This window comes from Bombina bombina, chromosome 5 (genome assembly GCF_027579735.1).
Source record: "Bombina bombina isolate aBomBom1 chromosome 5, aBomBom1.pri, whole genome shotgun sequence".
NCBI classification, from domain to species: domain Eukaryota; kingdom Metazoa; phylum Chordata; class Amphibia; order Anura; family Bombinatoridae; genus Bombina; species Bombina bombina.
In genome coordinates, this window is record NC_069503.1 from 952,274,212 (window position 1) to 952,295,639 (window position 21,428).

Sequence of the window (21,428 nt, forward strand, 5' to 3'; positions counted from 1 at the left end):
CCCACTCTCTTCACTGCTGGGCCACGCACCCGCCTCCCGGATTCCCTCCCACACCTCCCGCCAGACTGTGTGTAACAATCTGACATCTGACCTCATATGGAACCTGAGCACCGATCGCACTCCGTTTCCATATGCGGGCGGATGCCTAGAGCTTAGGAAATCCAGCTCTCTGTTGTAACCTAAAAGCCGAGACTGCTGGAGCTTCCTGAAGCTCCAACGTATATATATTGTTCTGTCTATTATATGCTTATTATGTTCATGTTGATGACATCTGGTGGTTTCATGTTGCAATTACAGCTTGGTTCCTCTCAAGAATAAAATAGGAAGTGTTAATAAAGTTTGTTAATAAAAAGTCTTACTTTCAGTTTCTCAGCAGCCATCTTAGCTTCAAGAAGCATGGAAATCAGCTCTTAACATTTGCCTCTAAATATACATATGCCTGTAAGTTATTTGCTGTTTGCTAAGAGTTCATTGTACATTTGAATTGCATTGCTATTTGCTGTAAGGATTTAATGTAAGCTCTCTGTGTTAGAAACATGTATTATTGTATGTATTGCAAGCACCACGTGTAACTACATATTGTAATTTCAACTTTTCTTATTGTATTGCAGTTTTACAAAATAACTATTCAGAAGTAAAATCAGTTCGGAATAAACACAAAGCTATTTCTGTCTGGTTTGTTAACTAGCTGTCTAGCTATCAGTAGTGAGGACAGTACATATATGTTGTGCGTTATGATAGGCAAAGTACCGCACAACGTATATATACGTTTGATCGGGTGAATGGGTTAAGAAGCCTAATGAGTGTTGTTTATTTCCTTTGCTGCTGCAATTTAGGGACAGATTTTAATAAACTCTTTTACATATCAAGCAATTACTGTGCAGCACATGAGAGGATAGGGTGTAGATTCCTATGCATATCAGCTGCAATATCAATAGTTAAATGGCCATTATAGTGAAAAAATGACATGATTGCATTCAGTACAGCATGCTATTTTATAAGTATTGGCCATGCAAACCTAACTTATAAACAGTACAGAGAAGAAACTGCTGCTGAGTCAATCATCAGCGCTAACAGCACAGCTGGGTATTGCAACTGGTACTGCAGATTGGATCAGCAGCAGTTTCTGTTTGGGGCCAGCTATTCTCTGCAGCTCAAATGCAGTTATTTACCCATGTGTTTAACTCCATTTGCAGGGGTCCATAATTATAAAATGACATACTCTAATGAATGAGAGCGTGCACATTTTTTTTCACTAAAATATCCCTTTAAATTACAAACAAAATAAAATACACTAAGGTTTTTTTTTCTCCATTGTACATAATAACACCATTTCTGTGCCTTTAAAGGTGATCTCATCCAACTTTTGAGTAAGCTTATTTTCATCACTTGCTATTCTTTTTAATGTCAAACTGGCTTCAAGGGAGAGATTGCGAAATACTGTATAGATGAAAACGTATACAACTGTCCCTCTTCTACCTAAATCTGTAGTTAAAAGGAGAAACAGACTGTAATATTGCATTTTGCATAGTAAAACAACTTTGCAAAATACTTTCATTAATTATGTTGTCTCTGAGAACATTTCCGTCCCTTCCCTTTGTTCTGTTGTAAAACCAATCTTATAGAACATAATACAGCATCTATAAAAATGGAGAACAGTCTTATAAATTATTCAAACATCTGTTTAGATTCACAAGTACATTACAGACATAGGGAAACGTCTAACAAACACAGGCACTCCCCGTGCATTCCGTACATAACGCATGACAACCCAAACAACCCATCACCTTCACCAGCCTGTAGAAGCACGTGATATGCAAAGCCACGCCCACCCCTATCACGCTTACACGCCCTTTTTTCGAGAAGCAGTTATTTGGTGCCTTTCCTCTACAGCCAATCAGCAGCTAGGAGGTTAGGGGCGTGGTGTTGTCGGTTGCCCTGGCAGCGGGGACTTTTGCGACCGGGCAGTGGCACTGCAAGGAGACAACTAGGGGCTGCAGGACGAAATAAAACATGGAGGAAGGTGAAGGTAAAGGGGTCGGATTGGCTGCTGCATTCGGTGTATTTAGTGTATCAGTTGTTTAATTCCTTAGCTGTCTGAGAGGATATTCGTAGCACCTCTAGCAGTCATATGGTTAACCACTTTGGCCTGGCTCCATACAGAGAGCTGCGGATGTGAACTGTCACTGTCATGGTGATCAGGCAGCTGGTGCTTCACTGATAATGATGTCTGATGTTGTTCTGTAAGGCTCCATCACTGTGCTCCTCATATCTGTAGCATAAGTACACAGGAACAAAGCGCTTACAGTATGATAAAAGCTCATGCTGTCATGTAATGCTGCTGTCTGATGGCGTTAGGCTATATCTTTGATACCCATTGGAGGGATTTTTGTACGAATAGGTCGTTCTTAACTGCACACATTTAGATTTATGCAATGGAAAAGGCTGTGTATTTGGTAGACAGAATGGATTGGGGCCAGGGAGTGATCTCATTGTATGAAAGAGATTTCTTGACTCAACCTGTCATGTTAGTTGGAATGGGCAGTGTAATTTGTAGTGTCCCCTTAAATCACTATCCTAGATTCACAAAGATTGGAAACACCCTTCTCCCTTTTGTTTGTTTTTTACTCTATGAGGCCTATTTATTTAAAATAGACGAATAACTGAGCAAGTTGTTAGGCTTCATAGAAAACATTTGGAGATGTTCTTCCAATCTTAGTGCATTTAGGGAGCTAGATTAATACCTAAATCCAATTTTGGATGTCGCAGGTGTACTCAGCTGTTTTTTGTTTTTGTTTTTTTTGTGTGTTTTTTTGACAGCTCAGTCTGTTGCTCTTGGGAGTGCACACTGCAGACCAGTTATATAAATGACAGCTGGGAATCTGCTTTATAGGTCAACATTGCAGTTGTCCTGTTACAAGAGCACAGTAAATGTGGTTCATCTGCTTGTTTTTTCTTTTTCATTTCGTTTATCAATTATTATTTTATTTAAATAGAAAACAGCAATATTAATAATATATTTCTATGTGCCGATATATTCCACATAAGTATAAAGGTGTTACAATAAGTAGGGGGGAAAATAAGTATACAAAACTGATATTTCTTCATTTGAGAGAGATTTTATTATAAGTACAATTGCTTATTATGTGTTGACAATCCAATCCAAATGATCAATTGCATTTTATAAAAAAAATATATAGATATTTCTATAAATAAGTCAAAATGCCACCCTGTTGGACAAAAGAACAAAGATCTCAATTTGTGTTAAAGTTACCATGGATACAGTAAATACACTTGAATGTAATTATTCCACTAATGCTACTCACTTACAATCCAAAGATACATTGCACAGTTTTGTTGATGTAGAGAGGTGTGACTCAATATCCCTGTTCATGTAAAGCTGCTCCTTGGAAACAAATAGGGAAAAAAATCAAATCTTTTTTGCTTTTGTGCACATCTATTCAGTTTTAATCTTTAACATACCTACTAATGTCATAGTTGCCAAGGAGGCTTGTAAAATAATATATACATTTCAGATAAAGTGACATTTGATTGAACATACTATGGAATAATTAGATCTAAAGCTCTCTGGTGCGATGTTCTAAGTAGTCTCATCAGTACTCCAAGGTCCCTCAAAAATGTTTAAAAATGCACATTTTAGCTTGTGAACTGTTTATGTTGCTATACAGAGTTATGGATGTGAAAGAGAGACACATAGTTTGATATAACATTTTTTTTAAAAAAAAGTCCCTAAAGATTTTGAGTGATTTCTCTCCATGCCGGCAAGTTTTTGATCACCAGGCCCTAAGAGAGGATATTACTCATCATTACTTTTTTTTTTTTTTTTTTTTAAAAAGCAAAGTATAATGCAGAAGACAACTTACTCAGCTATTTTAATAATTTTTGACCTATGTACAAAGTAAAAGGAGTGGAAATGGGTAGTGAATTTCAGAGATGTTGAAGATACATTCTAATGAAAAATAAGTGTTCTTATGCTTTTAAAGTGTGTAGTTTTTGTATTAGTGTGTTTAATCAACAATGGTTTTAACCCCGCAAGGGGGTTAACACATATATTTCTCCTTGGGAACCACACTATTCCAATAAAATATGCATTACATTTTTTTTGCAATATTTCATATAAACATGCTGGACCTCATGTATGCAGTTGGAGAGATCTCAGTGCCAAGTCTCTTAGTTTTTATTTTCAGTACGGCCAGTGCAGACAATTTAAAGACAAAATAACCAATGCACAGCTTGCCTGTCACGTATACAGTCATATGTATAATGTCTGCTTTTTGCCATATGGGGACTGAAACTCTATGTGACGAACCAAGGTTATCCAACCCTGCGCCAGTCACTTATTTGGCATGAAAAGGGTTATCAGCCCCCTTTTACTGTCACCAATAGGTCACAATCTAGCCACACCAGGCAAGCTTGTGATTCAGTTTAGTGGGTGCAAGGTTTAACCACACTCCCTAGTCTGTACTAGACGTAAGAGAAATGCCCAAAACTCCCTTTTAATGCCACCCACACTAAACCAACAATCCTATAGCTCAAATACTGCCACAACTTAAAATTTATTAAAGGGAAAATCCTAAGAAAAAACCCAGACTTTACACATTAACTCTCTAAATACAATTTAGCAGAAAATAACCTAAATTATACAGTTCTAATATTCCAGTCTCTTTCAGTAACGTGGTTTAATTATTAGACAAAGGCCAAACTTAATAAAGGAATTATTTATTATGCCAAAAATATTATGCACAATGCATTATTAATAAAAAGCTGTTAAAAATAAAATTACACACGCAAACAGTGTTTTAAAATAAAAAGGAGAAAAACAGAATTGAATACTTTCCTAGTTTTCAAGATCTGCGCCAAGGGCTGGCATGAAAATGATGACTCCTTACTTCTGCAAAACAGCTTCCCTTGTAAGAATGACAACCTTATTGTTAAAAACATAAGATTCTTATACTATTTTCCAGAGATCAGGTTGCCTGACCACACCCTTCTGGGCGGGCTAAGAAACCCCCCTGTCTTTATGACCTTCAATAGACTAAATTCTTGCCTGAAATTATACAATCCATTATAATTTCTGCTAGGTAACTCCATTTATATATTTACATATCAGGAACCTCTTAATTTCATTGGGAGAATCTGTTTGATATCAAATATGCCATAGGTTGTCATATTTACCTTCATTTAAGGTTATAACAGTTTTAAACACATTTATACATAATACCCATGTCCCTTTCAGTGATCTGGTTAGTTTTTTTTTGTGACTGAGGTCCTGTTTTGCATCATGCATTCTACTGACAGCCTAAGCCATAAACCCTTTCCTGTGTATTTCTGAAACTAAGAGCTTGAGTGGCTTTATGACTCAATGCATACACAATAACATTTGGTGGAGCTATTTAGGAGGCTCTTCAAAGAAAACACAAGTCACAATTCTTCTTGAAAAACAAATAACTGTTTTGAGTTGAAGCTACACAGAATTAACCCCTTCTTAGCTAAATCCTGAGGTTTTCGTGACACTCTACCTAGAGAGTTTCAGGCCACAAGAATATCTGTCTTCTTGTCTGTCAGTACAGTAGCACTTTGCTTTCTCTGCATAGAAGGGATCAAGCACAGGGATATTCTTGTGAAAGCACTACATTGGAAAATGGGCCAAAGAGAGAGAGTAACTGCAAGCTTATTATTAATTACAGCAGGCTACAACATCAACAAGTATTGTCAGCAACCTTCAGGTTAGTTAAGTTTTAGAGTGAAAACCAGCCTCTGCTTCCTCCTGATAGCTGCTTGCCTGGGTCAGTCTCGCTGGGGAACTGTGCCCCAGTTTGTGACACGTGTAGTGCCCTTCCAAATGTGAGTTGCCCTTTGTCTGTCTCAAGATGTCACTTTCTGTTTGGACATCCTACCCTACGAGGCGCCTCCTGTCTCTTTTCTTGTTGTTCTAGTATACCTGAGATTCAGGATCCCTTTCTTGGAGTGACGACTTGTGTGCTTCTTACACTGTTGGACTTTATACTCCATTGTGCTGTATATTTTGTCAATACATTTAGTTTATTGTGCATATAGTGAGCGCCCACTATTATCTCACTTATATAGGGCGTCTGCCTCTTATATAGTTTGAAATCTTCTGTTTTGCAAGTTTTAGAGTGAAGCCAAAGTGCTGAGCTACAGCTAGAAAAACCGATAGAGCTGAAAACACACTGAAACAAGAGGCTTCACATATTGGTACACACAGGACAGGAGTAAAATTATATGTGCTGGTGTTGCAGATATGGAATTCAAGGTTGACTGTAGACTGCAGCAGTGCTGGACATGAAGTCTTGGAACATTGTGACTGATGCACAAAGGGTAGTGTAAACACTGTGGAAATAGTTGAGTCTTTTATAAAGAAGGTAGACGAGCAGTTGCTGAAGGACAAGAGCTCAGTGCTACTGTTTGCACCAGTACAGGCACTGAACTGAATAGCTAAAAGTGAATGTTGAATGGAGCTATCAGGAGGACTAGAGGCAAAATGTAATCAGGTATAGAAAGTGGTCCCTGCAACTGGCTGACTAGTAGATATTCAGGTAAGAAACCTATCTGCATAAGCAGATCAGGAACATTTGAAAAGTTAACAGCGCTTGGTAAGGCTGGCTTAAATCTCCTGGGCTCATTATAAATCATACTTATCTGTGCATTTAGGATTCAGCAAGGGAACAAAGTCTTGTGGAATCTCAGTGTGCAAAGAAAGAAGCCAGAATTAGCAAAATCATGGGTCAGCCTGCCCCTGCACATCTAGAAATCTGGATACTTATGGACATACTGTGACGTAGCCTTGTTGGATTGAAACATAACAAGCTGCCTGTTTTATACATTGCACAGACTAGACTCCTCCTTCACTAAAAAGAATGAGATGAGAGACAGTACTATTATAAAGACAGACTAGGTGGGGGGGGGGGGATGCGCAAACGTAAAAAAGAAGGCATCTTGTTGGAGACATTTTATTGATCTAAAAAATACAAAAATGTTGTTTTAAAATTAAATATTTAAAATCCAGTATTTATCCAAGAATCTGGAAAAAGTTCAGTTAGTGCTGTGATTAGAGTTAAAGGGACATGAAAACCAAAAAATGTTACATCGGACATATAGCATGCAAATGTAAACAACTTTTAATTCTCTTATCCAATTTGCTTTGTTCTTTTGTTATCCTTTATTGAAAAACATACATTGGTAGTTACAGGAGCTGGAAGCTAGCTAATGATTGGGGGCTGCACATGTATACCTCTTTTTATTGGCTTACTGATGTGTACAGCTAGCTTCCAGTAGTTTCTTGCTGCTCCTTCAATAAAGTTTATCAAGAGAATAAAGCAAAATTGATAATTGAAGTAAATTGGAAAGTTGTCTAAAACGGTATGCTCTATCTGAATCATAAAAGAAGAAATGTGGGTTTTTATAATACTTTAAATACAATTCAGTAAATACATCTACTAATCATTACTATGATTTTATCTTTTAGCAATGCCGTTTTCAGGAAAGGACTATGTGCAACTACCATGAAAGTTGGCATTTCAGCATCTCACCTATTTTGAAAATAAACCTGTCACTCAGGATGTTTAATGTAGCGTCACCAAATTAACGTGCAATGCAATGTATCAATCGTAACCTCATAAATGCAGTCTCTCATCTGAGAACTGATGATTGATCACATAAATGGCAACAACATCCAACCTATTTAAAGGGACAGTCAACTCAAAATTAAACTGTCACAATTCAGATAGAGCATGCAATTTTAAACAACTTTCCAATTTACTTCCATTAACAAAAAAGTGAACAGTCTTTTTATATTTACACTTTTTGAGTCAGCAGTTCCTACTGAGCATGTGCAAGAATTCACAGACTATATGTATATGCATTTGTGATTGGCCGATGGCTGTCACATGATACAGGATGAGTGGAAATAGGCTCAGCATTCAGAATCCTACAGGATCTGTTCCAGCCTCTCAATTTTCAGAGTTGAATTCAAGGAAAAGCAAGATAAATATTGAAAGTACTTTACAGTGTTCATAAGTAGACATTTTACTGAAATTACATTTTGATTTGAATCTTCCTTTTTATGTTTACTTTTCATATTGTTTTATCTTACAGTAGTTGGTATATTTTTTTAAATAATAAAAGATTAGTCAAATCAAGAAGATTATGAACAAAAAGGCGTATATGGAGGAACAAAGTAATTTCACATCTAAGTGCTGTTGTCTTTCAACTGCTGGTTTCATTGTGCGGCTTTTGTTCTCTCCTTGAATTATAAATGCTTTTTATTGACTGATACAATTTAACATGATGTCCTGCTGTATTTATTGGCATCATCTCACATGTAAGCCATATAGATCTTCAGCTCTAAATGATCCGTTAAAGGGACATTCCAGCCAAAACTGGAATCCACATGGATGCATTTCAGTTTAGAATAGAAACATTTTTGTAATATACATGTATTAAAAAAAAATGCTTCTAATAAAAGCTATATCGGTTTCAAAAGTGTGTTTAAGTAAGCACTGTGCACCAGCATTTTAAACTCATCACTTACTCAGAGAGCCTAAGGTGCTTGTACCATCTGGTAATGACTCGATTTGTTAGTTGCTGACACAATGCAAGCCCCACTGGCACTCTTAGCAACTGCAGTATTTAAAATGCTGGTGCACCAAGAATAACTATCAATTCTTCACATGCACGTGCAGAGATTTTTTTTAATAATTTTGCCAATACATGTATATTGCAAATATGTTTGTTAAAAAAGTAATGCATCTATGTACATTTAAATTTTGACCAGAATGTCTCTTTAAGTTTCAAGTAATACATTTAGTCACAGGGCTACTACTGATCAAACTAATATTCATAATTACTGAATTAACTGTTACTTTAATATAAGATACAATAGTAGTATTGGTTTACATGAAATATTGGCAACATTGAAACGTTTTTTCTAAATTAATAAAATTGTTTTCTTGTGATCTTTTCTAGAAGACGTACCAAATGATGAGCTAAAGCCTTGCAAAATTTGTGGTAGAACATTCTTTTCAGCCACTCTGGTAAGTGTATGCATATATTATCTAGATTATAAAATAGGTGAAGAATATTTGCTTCTTTAATACTGTTACAATACACTTATGCACAGTTACCAATATGGGAAGTCACACATTGAGACACAGATTGTTATACATATTGATAATGGGTCTATAAGGGGAGAGTTTATAGAATATGAACCTCAAAACTGAGTGACATGTGCTGTGTATATGTGGAGCCATACAGTAAAAGGATAAACCACTTTTTGTAAATGTTATATGGCAATAGTGTGTATCATATCTGTAAAGAGTGCATATAACACAGGGATCTGATCTTATAAAGCAATTAGCATGTTAAATATTAAAAAAATTCATTCATAGAATCATGTAATTTATCTGCCAAATTGAGACAGTCTAATGGTTGGGCCTGCTCTTTTATGTTGTGCACAGTTCTGGAGACTATATTTTCAGAGGAATATAAATAAACCAGAAACTATCATGAGTGCTACTAATGTCATGCATGTCTTAAAAATAAAACTTTAAAAGAAAGACATTTATTTATATATATATATATATATATATATATATATATATATATATATATATATATATATATATATATATTAGAGAAAAGGGTACGGTGATATGATAAAACCTTAAAATGATGGTAAACTTTAGCTAATCAAATGCCATATATGTAATCTTTGCCATTAACAATATGTGTACTTTTTTTTTTTTTTAAATCGGTGAAAAAGGTTAAATCCATGCCTAAAGTAATACTTCTATTACAATATTATGCCGACCCACTGGGATGAATTTATATATATATATATATATATATATATATATATATATATATATATATATATATATATATATATATATATATATATATATATATATATATATATATATATATATATATACAATTTGTCATATCACACTCTTGAAGTCCAGCCCTTTGAAACCCTTAGGAAGCCTATTTAGAGAGTGGGTGGGACTGATCTCTATGTCACAGCCCAGCAAAAAGAGGGAAAAAAAGGGGGCGGAGGAACAGAATGTATCAAGTAGTATTATACATTTTTTTTTTTAATTATAAAATACATAACTAGAAATATAAAAGAAGTCCTGACTGACTCATCAACGTCCAGCTCAAACCATTTAACCTAGGAACGTAAAATTTGGAAGGTACGTTGTTTTTATGATGTAGGTGCCCACTAAGGAAGGCTTTTTGGAAATTATGTCCCAAAGGGGGGTGAATTTTTTTTTTAAGGATACCTACAGTTGTATGAAAAAGTTTAGGCACCCCTGACAATTTCCATGATTTTCATTTATAAATAATTCGGTGTTTCGCTCAGCAATTTCATTTTGATCTATCAAATAACTGAAGGACACAGTAATATTTCAGTAGTGAAATGAGGTTTATTGGATGAAAAGAAAATGTGTAATATGCATCAAAACGAAGTTAGACAGGTGCATAAATTTGGGCACCCTTGTCATTTTGTTGATTTGAATACCTGTAACTACCTAGCACTGATTAATTGGAACACACAATTGGTTTGGTGAGCCTAATTAAGCCTTGAACTTCATAGACAGGTGCATCCAATCATGAGAAAAGGTATTTAAGGTGGCCAATTGTAATTTTTTCTCTTTGACTCTCCTCTGAAGAGTGGCAACATGGGGGCCTCAAAACAGCTTTTAAATGACCTGAAAACAAAGTTTGTTCAACATTATGGTTTAGGGAAGGCTACAAAAAGGTATTGCAGAGATTTAAGCTGTCAGTGTCTACTGTGAGGAACATAGTGAGAAAATGGAAGACCACAGGCACAGTTCTTGCTAAGGCCAGAAGTGGCAGGCCAAGTAAAATATCGGAGAGGCAAAGGCAAAGGATGGTAAGAAAGGTAAAAAACAGCCCACAGACCACCTCCAAAGACCTACAACATCATCTTGCTGCAGATGGTGTCACTGTGCATCGTTCAACAATTCAGCGCACTTTGTACAAGGAGAAGCTGTATGGGAGAGTGATGCGGAAGAAGCCTTCTCTGCACCCACGCCACAAACAGAGTCACTTGATGTATGCAAACACAAATTTGGACAAGCCAGCTTTATTTTGGAAGAAGGTGCCGTGGACTGATGAAACAAAGATTGAGTTATTTGGTCATAACAAGGGGCGTTATGCATGGCGGCAAAAGAACACAGCATTCCAAGACAAACACTTGCTACCCACAGTAAAATTTGGTGGATGTTCCATCATGCTGTGGGGCTGTGTGGCCAGTGTCAGTACTGGGAATCTTGTTAAAGTTGAGGGTCGCATGGATTTCACTCAATATTAGCAGATACTTGAGAATAATGTTGAGGAATCGGTCACAAAGTTGAAGTTACGCCGGGGCTGGATATTTCAACAAGACAATGAGCCAAAACACTGATCAAAATCTACTCTGGCATTTATGCAGGGGAACAAGTACAATGTTCTGGAATGGTTATCCTAGTCCCCAGACCTGAATATCATTGAAAATCTGTGGGGTGATTTGAAGTGGGCTGTCCATGCTCGGCAACCATCAAACCTAACTGAACTGGAGATGTTTTGCAAGGAGGAATGGTCCAAAATACCTTCATCCAGAATCCAGACACTCATTACAGGCTATAGGAAGCGTCTAGAGGCTGTTATTTCTGCTAAAGGAGGCTCTACTAAATATTGATGCAATATTTCTGTTGGGGTTCCCAAATTTATGCACCTGTCTAATTTCGTTGTCATGCATATTGCACATTTTCTGTTAATCCAATAAACCTCATTTCACTACTGAAATATTACTGTGTCCTTCAGTTATTTGATAGATCAAAATGAAATTGCTGATTCAAACACCCAATTAATTATAAATGAAAATCATGGAAATTGTCAGGGGTGCCTAAACTTTTGCATACAAATGTGTGTATGTATATGTATGTATGTATATATATATATATATATATATATATATATATATATATATATACTGTACATGTATGTATACATACATACATACATACATACATACATACATACATACATACATATATATATACACACACACACACACACACAGCAAGGCTGAACATGAACCTGTCCTCATGCACACTGAGTAAGGGCAAAAAACGCAGTAACACTGGCTCATCAGAGACAATGCAGAAAAATTTTCACTAAAAATAAATCTCATTGCAGAAAATGAAAATAAGTTCTGCCGCGTTTCCGTCACATGAACGTGACTTCGTCATGCTCTGACGAAGTCACGTTCATGTGACGGAAACGCGTCGGTGAGCGTGGCCTCGGCTCTACAGCGTGTTTGATAACCTGGTCCTTAATACACACAAATACTTAGCATTTATCACTACCATTGATATCTCAGTGCCTGAATATATGTTGATACATTGTTGTGTCTAGACTTAAGCTTATATGCAGATATGTTATAACTATGAGTTACTATATAGCTCCACATTGAGAATTTTTTGACACTGATAATTTGTATCCCATATAGACATTTAACTGGGTTGTTGAAGTTATATATATTTCAAACCACTATATATAATCCTAGCAGATTATGTATGCTTTGTGCTGTACAGGGAGTGCAGAATTATTAGGCAAATGAGTATTTTGACCACATCATCCTCTTTATGCAAGTTGTCTTACTCCAAGCTGTATAGGCTCGAAAGCCTACTACCAATTAAGCATATTAGGTGATGTGCATCTCTTTAATGAGAAGGGGTGTGGTCTAATGACATCAACACCCTATATCAGGTGTGCATAATTATTAGGCAACTTCCTTTCCTTTGGCAAAATGGGTCAAAAGAAGGACTTGACAGGCTCAGAAAAGTCAAAAATAGTGAGATATCTTGCAGAGGGATGCAGCACTCTTAAAATTGCAAAGCTTCTGAAGCGTGATCATCGAACAATCAAGTGTTTCATTCAAAATAGTCAACAGGGTCGCAAGAAGCGTGTGGAAAAACCAAGGCGCAAAATAACTGCCCATGAACTGAGAAAAGTCAAGCGTGCAGCTGCCAAGATGCCACTTGCCACCAGTTTGGCCATATTTCAGAGCTGCAACATCACTGGAGTGCCCAAAAGCACAAGGTGTGCAATACTCAGAGACATGGCCAAGGTAAGAAAGGCTGAAAGACGACCACCACTGAACAAGACACACAAGCTGAAACGTCAAGACTGGGCCAAGAAATATCTCAAGACTGATTTTTCTAAGGTTTTATGGACTGATGAAATGAGAGTGAGTCTTGATGGGCCAGATGGATGGGCCCGTGGCTGGATTGGTAAAGGGCAGAGAGCTCCAGTCCGACTCAGACGCCAGCAAGGTGGAGGTGGAGTACTGGTTTGGGCTGGTATCATCAAAGATGAGCTTGTGGGGCCTTTTCGGGTTGAGGATGGAGTCAAGCTCAACTCCCAGTCCTACTGCCAGTTTCTGGAAGACACCTTCTTCAAGCAGTGGTACAGGAAGAAGTCTGCATCCTTCAAGAAAAACATGATTTTCATGCAGGACAATGCTCCATCACACGCGTCCAAGTACTCCACAGCGTGGCTGGCAAGAAAGGGTATAAAAGAAGAAAATCTAATGACATGGCCTCCTTGTTCACCTGATCTGAACCCCATTGAGAACCTGTGGTCCATCATCAAATGTGAGATTTACAAGGAGGGAAAACAGTACACCTCTCTGAACAGTGTCTGGGAGGCTGTGGTTGCTGCTGCACGCAATGTTGATGGTGAACAGATCAAAACACTGACAGAATCCATGGATGGCAGGCTTTTGAGTGTCCTTGCAAAGAAAGGTGGCTATATTGGTCACTGATTTGTTTTTGTTTTGTTTTTGAATGTCAGAAATGTATATTTGTGAATGTTGAGATGTTATATTGGTTTCACTGGTAAAAATAAATAATTGAAATTGGTATATATTTGTTTTTTGTTAAGTTGCCTAATAATTATGCACAGTAATAGTCACCTGCACACACAGATATCCCCCTAAAATAGCTAAAACTAAAAACTACTTCCAAAAATATTCAGCTTTGATATTAATGAGTTTTTTGGGTTCATTGAGAACATGGTTGTTGTTCAATAATAAAATTAATCCTCAAAAATACAACTTGCCTAATAATTCTGCACTCCCTGTATGTGTGATTGTTTTGAATATTAGGGATTATAGCTAGAAATCGGCTTACTCTGTTTAATCAGAGCAGTACGCAGGTGGAGGATGCCCTCGAGCGCATAGCTTGTTTGCATATTGTGTGAATACATGTGTAAAGTATAGGAACATCTCTGCATATCCTGCTACTAGCCATATCCCTTATAATGATTGTATTCACTTAAGAGACCAGACACGCTAACCGAGTCCACAAGCCCTTTTCTTTTTCATGGTTTTAAATCACTGGGTGCTATATAGTAGAGGCTGTCAACATTAGAAACATGGTAGTGACTATTCCCAGTTTCAAATAGCCCACTATATCCCCCCTTCTTTTACTTGTGTGATTACTTATGGGTTAATGCTGGTTATAAAAAGGATCACTCTAAATTATAGTCTGCAGGTTATTATACCCATGACTTTATACCTTTACTAGCATTTCCTATTAGTAACGTTTGTTCTAGCATATATGTAAATAAAGTGTAATTAATTTCCATTTACTATTTGATTAATTCAGTGTATAATTCTACACTTGACTTAAATGTCACAAACCCCCTCTTTTTTCCCTAATCTCATTATTTGTAGCAGATACACAGAAATATGCAACATATGATCCTAATTTGTTCAAGTAAACTTTAAAAGTATAATCAGAATTTGTAAAATCAATGCTGTATACCAACTCTTAATGCATTAAAGTACAAAAAAAAGCTTAAATGTAACTTGCAGGACCTAATCTGGTCTAAAGTAATAACAAAAGTGTAACAAAACTCCCCTCATGCAATGCTATATTGTACTGGGCTTGTCTGTACTTCAAATACAGAAATGCAGGGAATGCCCCTTAGACAAGTATAGCAACATTTCCTTTCTAAAATCTTGTGAGAGATCTTGCAGTGCTGGAGGATCATTTTAGATCATCTCATCTGAGCAGAAAAACCTTATAGGAGGCATCTCTACTCTCATCTGTCTGGGACTTCCAGGTTCTGCCCTTTTTCTTAGAGAATTCAGAGAGTTCATCCCTGTGAAGTCTGCATTATAATTTCACTAAAAGCTTGATAATCTTTGATTATCAGGGCCTTAGAGAGGATCTTGGAAACCTCTTACGGGATGTGACTGGGCTTGCACAGATTGTTTTAAAATGGTGTCTTTCTGAAGATAGGATAGAGGTTCAACTCTGCAACAGTCGATGTCAGAATATCTCTGACTTCATCTTTCTACAATAAATGGCAACATTCAGTTTGTGAGTCTGGCACTTCATTACAATTTCGCGCTATAATAAAGGGTTATAGACGTCACTCACCAATTACTCTGTCAGTGCTGGAAACGGAAGACACCGCCAGCACTCCGGAATTGTCTGCCACCAAATGACATTGTCCCACAATGCGTGTCAACATCCTATCTGTCTCTGCTTCTGTGCCATGTAGTCCAGAGATATAATGCCATTTATTCTCCCCATCTAATTTAGCACCATCCATAAAATGAGTCATCACTTCTATAGGCTTACCAATAATTGGCTTATTATATGTAGGTTTAGCAGGGGACTACAGAAACTGAAGTCCACTATTGTTTAACCCCATCGCTACCGGGGATTACACGGACAAACTTGCCTGAAGTACTGGAGAAGTTTTATCACTTTACCTATCACTCCTTTAAATCAGAAAAGAGCATTTGCTTGTGTGTATATATATATATGTATGTGTATGTGTATATATGTATGTATATATGTATGTATATGTGTATATATATATATATATATATATATATATATATATATAAAAGCTTTCAGTAGATGACCATCATTCCAACTATCTCTTTACTCTTTGCCAATAACAATGGTTAATTATCACATTCCACCAAAAAACTGTAGTTTTCTAACTGTAGAATAAACCTCAACTTTTCTTTATTTGCATCATTTTATTCAGCTATGACCAAACATATTTATTTTTTATTATTTTTAAGGTCTTTATCTGCAGCTATGAATAAAATGTTGCAGTGGGATAACTTTCATTTGGTATTGCAGAAATGTCCAAATTCTCAAAATTAACCCCCAAAACTATATCTTGTCCGCTGGTCAACACCATCTTTGTTACTGGAAGCCAGTCTGCCAGTAACATTTTATGGGTCTTCTTTTTGTTGTTTTTTGGTTTTGGTTTTTCTGTAGTATAGGGATCCCACCTTCCCACGCCAAACGATCACTTTCTGTATCGATCGGCAATCTGATTTTATATGATATGGCAGCACGATCAGTGTTTCTTTACCATATAAAGACGGATGCTTTCTGCCCCAGCTGCAGTCTCTGCTGTCAAAGTTGTCAGCGTGCACCGCAACATGCTCCACAGTGTTGGACCTAGGTACTACATCAACACAATACGCTGGGCAAAGTATTGTCTGACGTTGTTCCTACTTCCAAAAGGCGCAAGGGGTTAAAACAGACCACCCTACATATGGGCCACATAAATTAAGTATCCAGTTTGGATATGGGTGCTATTTTCACAATTTTAAATAGCTGATATCTTTAAAAAAATGTTTAAGGCAGCTTAGAATGCTGCATTTTTTTAGAGACACTGGTCTAGATTCAGTTTATTAAAGACGAGCTGTTATCAAGCAGTATTTAGCAAATACTAAGGCTTCTCTTCCTAAGGACTTGCAGCTAGTAAATAATATCTTCATTAGGGTCATTTGAGTGGGGAGTTACATAACAGGAGACCCAAAATAAAAATTTGGTGCCATTTTTATCATGCTCACAAGTTTTCACATTTTACTGGTCTCTGCATCTGTGAATTTGAAGTAAAAGGCAAAAAGAAAGTTTGTCCACTTGCTAAGATTCAAGTAAAATTAAAATTACAAGAGTATGGGCTCGATTACAAATGGTGCTCTAAATGTTGTGCGTGAGTGATGAGGGTTTTTTTCGCGGCTCTTTGTGCGTCGGAATTAGTGCACGTATTACAAGTTGAAAGTAAACTCATTCGTGTGAGTGCACTTGAATTTAGCGTGCTTCAGGATAGCGCAACTTCAGATCTCTGGTTTATGCTCTATGTATTTTTAAATACATACATATTTAATTTTTATATATATATATATATATATATATATATATATATATATATATATATATATATATATATATATATATATACATATATACATATATACATATACACATACATCTATTTTACCGGGAGGGGGTATGTAAGAGAGCGAAAAGAGAGAAAGATTTTAACAATTTAAACATAGTGAATATATCTTTAGTGATGGGATCAACCAAATACTGTGAATCTTTCACTAAATGACAGCTAAAATTTAATGACCCATCAGCGGACGGTTAGTTGTAAGCAAGATATATATTTATTTTTTTTTACATATTTTTTTTAGGCTAGCATATTGCTTTGCCATTGCAGAGATTTGATAAATCTCACCATTTATATAAAATTGAGAAAATAGTTGCTATATTAAAGTGATTGTACAGTTTATATTATAGTGATGGTAAACATTTGAAATTTCATAATATGAAAGAAAATCAGTAATGTAGGTGATATTTTATAATGTCACTGTTCAAATTGCACTATTTATATTAAAATCTTATTTGATAATCGTCCCCCAGACAATTGCACAATTCACCATATGTATTTCTATAGTAGAGTTTGTGGGCTGTTGCTATAATCCAGATGTCACGGAAACTGTGCATGAACAGTTGAAGTTGACTTCCATTGCCACAGTAAACAGTGAGCCTGCTATAATATAGAGATTCGCTGTCTACAACTTGTGACATTGTTTTGTAGTGTGTGAGAACCTAATACCTTAAAGGCTGTGACACACTGCAAGCGATGCGGCGCGAGGCAAAGCAGCTGCTTCGCTCCGCGTCGCATCGCTTCTGATGTTCAAATATTTCATCTCTGAGCGCTTAGCTACGCGACCTGATGCAGCAGAGTGCTCAGAGATGAAAAGGCAAGACACACTGAGCGCGCACAGCTGCATCTACACGCTGCGCACCGCTCCGCTTGCAGTGTGTCACAGCCTTAACACTGGATTCTTACGAACACTTAATGCTAACCACACCCCCCCTCTCTCTTCTCCATCTCTCCAGTATTTTTATCTTATTTTATGTGGCGAGTTAGAGACCGCTATAAATAAGCTACTACACAGATCATGCAATTAGTCTGTAGCTTGTAGCTGGGTTAAGGTTTTAAAGTCTATGGAATGCACCACATCCTTTTTAAACACAATGAAAAAAACTTTAATAGTTAAAGTGCAGCTAAAATGAAAAAGATACATAATGAATATTCATTACATTATATTGTCATTTAGTGTTTTCATTTTATCTTGTCATTAAGATCCAGGAGACCTTTTAGAAATAGTTGAAATTCTGTTTCTGGTAGAGCACAAATAATATTCTTGGAGTGGTTTAATAAACTTTTTAATGACCGGCAATCTCACACTTTCAAGACTGGAACAATTGACACATCTAGTACTTTCTCATTAATCTGAAAATGTACTGAAGCTTTAGCTGAATAGTTCTCAGCAGAAATGTTTTAACTGACTCTGAAAGGGCTCTATAACATTTCTATTAACAATCTGGGTGTTTTGTGTCACCTTTAGTGCTGATTGTGAGAGTAGAGTATTCATATACATTCTCATGAAGGACAGCTGCATGAGTAGCTTGGTGTTAGAGGTCACCATTCTTTCCTCTCATACCTTTTAGCCTTTCTTTCTAATGTGGCTAAACATGAGAGTCACATTACTTGCTACAAGCACACACCAGCGGGTGACATATTTTTGCTGTGCATGGTATAATGATTTCATTGTATGTATCTATTTAAAAGTGCTCCGCATGGTATAATGGTTCAGTTGTATGTAGCTTTATTTGTATAGCACAGTGTTTGAGACTACAAAAGGTATTATTGCTTTTTTTAGCAAGAACAGACTATAAACCATAACCCATGACTAAGATGAGCTTAGTTTAATCTTGTTGCACATAACATTGTATGACATATATTTAATCATTTGAAATAACTATTTAAAATAAATGCTTATTGCTCTATTTTTATTCTGAGATCTCTACCCGCATGGGCAGGCTATGTTTACCCAATATGAGTTTAAGTGACCGGAAAGCCCGTGTATTTTTAGTATTGCACATATAAGTGCCTGACAATACTTTGAGATCAGAACTAAGATTGTGAGTGAGCTACTAACTAACACTAACAAGTGACACTAGCTAAAGACGGCCATATTTGCATAGTTGCCAATAACCAACAGTTCTAAAGCATAAAAATTGCCGATTTACAAAATCCCTCATCAACTTCCATTTGACGCACAGTTTACATACTTCAGTGTTTGGTAGAACATCACAGTAGTTGATTGTTAAATATGTACATATTCCGCTTTTTACTGGGTCATCAACCTTGTCCTTTCTAAAGGAGCAAAAATACATTGCACCTAGGAGTGCAACAATTACTGTGTAAATTTTAAAAACCTAAATGACTTGATTTGGTGTGTTAAACTGTGTAGTCTCATTCATGTTCAGAATAGATAGATATTCATTGTATAGATATTACATGCCTTATTGCAGTTTAAACCACTCTCCATAAGGTCTTCTGATAGCCAGCTTGTTGGTCCTACCTTCCATTTCACGAGTATTGCACAGAAGCAAAGTTTTATTGGTGCATTCTTCATTCAGGTAATGTCAGGTAACGATAATGGACGTGTGCTGCAAGAAACTCTACTGCTTTAAAGTTATGAATGCTTCTACTTTTAGAAAAATAAACTATTGTTTAAAAATAAATGAATCCATCATCCTGAAAATAATCACATCAAATACTGCTAGAGTGCACTTTAAAAGTCATCATTATTTCAGAAGGCATATTTTTTTAATGACCTTGGTTTTGTACATGAAGGAAGGTATTATGATCTTTTGGTTGTTATTTTTTTTCTTTGATTTTTTTTTTTTTATAAAAATGCTAAATGTGATGCTACAAATATGTTGTCATCCCACATTAAATTGTAGTCTTTTCAAACATTAAAGGGACATTCTAGTTTAAAATTAAAATCTTCTTTATTATTTTCTGTTACTGTACAAAGTCAAACACTATGGCCTCTAGTTATCAAAGTCTGGCGGACCTGATCCAACAGTGCGGATCAGGTCCGCCAGACTTTGCTGAATACAGCGAGCAATACGCTCGCCGTATTCAGCATTGCACCAGCAGCTCACAAGAGCTGCTGGTGCAACGCCGCCCCCTGCAGACTCGCGGCCAATGGGCCGCCAGCAGGGGGTGTCAATCAACCCGATCGTACTCGATCGGGTTGATTTCCGGCGATGTCTGTCCGCCTGCTCAGAGCAGGCGGACAGGTTATTGCTTTATAACTGCTGTTTCTGGCGAGCTTGCAGGCTCGCCAGAAACACGGGGCATCAAGCTCCATACGGAGCTTGATACATATGCCCCATTGTATCTCAAAAGTGAGTACACCCCTCACATTTTTGTAAATATGTTATTATATCTCTTCATGTGACAACACTGAAGAAATGACACTTTACTACAATGTAAAGTAGTGAGACTACAGCCTGTATAACAGTGTACATTTGCTGTCCCCTCAAAATAACTCAACACACAGCCATTAATGTCTAAACCCTTGGCAACAAAAGTGAGTACACCCCTAAGTGGAAATGTCCAAATTGTGCCCAATTAGCTATTTTCCTTCCCCGGTATCATGTGACTTGTTAGTGTTACAAGGTCTCAGGTGTGAATGGGGAGCAGGTGTGTTAAATTTGGTGTTATCACTCTCATACTGGTCACTGGAAGTTCAACATGGCACCTCATGGCAAAGAACTCTCTGAGGATCTGAAAAAATGAATTGTTGCTCTACATAAAGATGGCTTAGGCTATAAGAAGATTGCCAAGACCCTGAAACTGAGCTGCAGCATAGTGGGCAGGACTATACAGCAGTTTCACAGGACAGGTTCCACTCAGACCATGCCTCGCCATGGTCGACCAAAGAAGTTGAGTGCACGTGCTCAGTGTCATATACAGAGGTTGTCTTTGGGAAATAGACGTATGAGTGCTGCCAGCATTGCTGTAGAGGTTAAAAGGGTGGGGGGTCAGCCTGTCAGTGCTCTTACCATATGCCACACACTACATCAAATTGGTCTGTATGGCTGTCGCCCCAGCCTCTTCTAAAGATGATGCACAAGAAAGCCACCAAACAGTTTACTGAAGACAAGCAGACTAAGGACATG

General features: G+C 36.9%; 1 protein-coding gene across 2 annotated transcripts in view; it reads left to right on the forward strand.

The window, feature by feature from the left end:
- The first annotated feature begins 1,935 nt into the window (after nucleotides 1-1,935).
- ZC2HC1A (zinc finger C2HC-type containing 1A) overlaps nucleotides 1,936-21,428 on the forward strand; it is a 283,747-nt gene continuing 264,254 nt past the window's right edge. Inside the window, exons 1-2 of one of the 2 annotated variants that reach the window (XM_053715152.1) lie at nucleotides 1,936-2,029; nucleotides 9,007-9,074. In XM_053715152.1, coding sequence (XP_053571127.1) covers nucleotides 2,014-2,029; nucleotides 9,007-9,074 — 84 coding nt within the window. In that variant the 5' untranslated portion in view covers nucleotides 1,936-2,013. The remainder of the gene's footprint in view (nucleotides 2,030-9,006; nucleotides 9,075-21,428) is intronic. The other variant, XM_053715153.1, reaches the window with a different exon arrangement.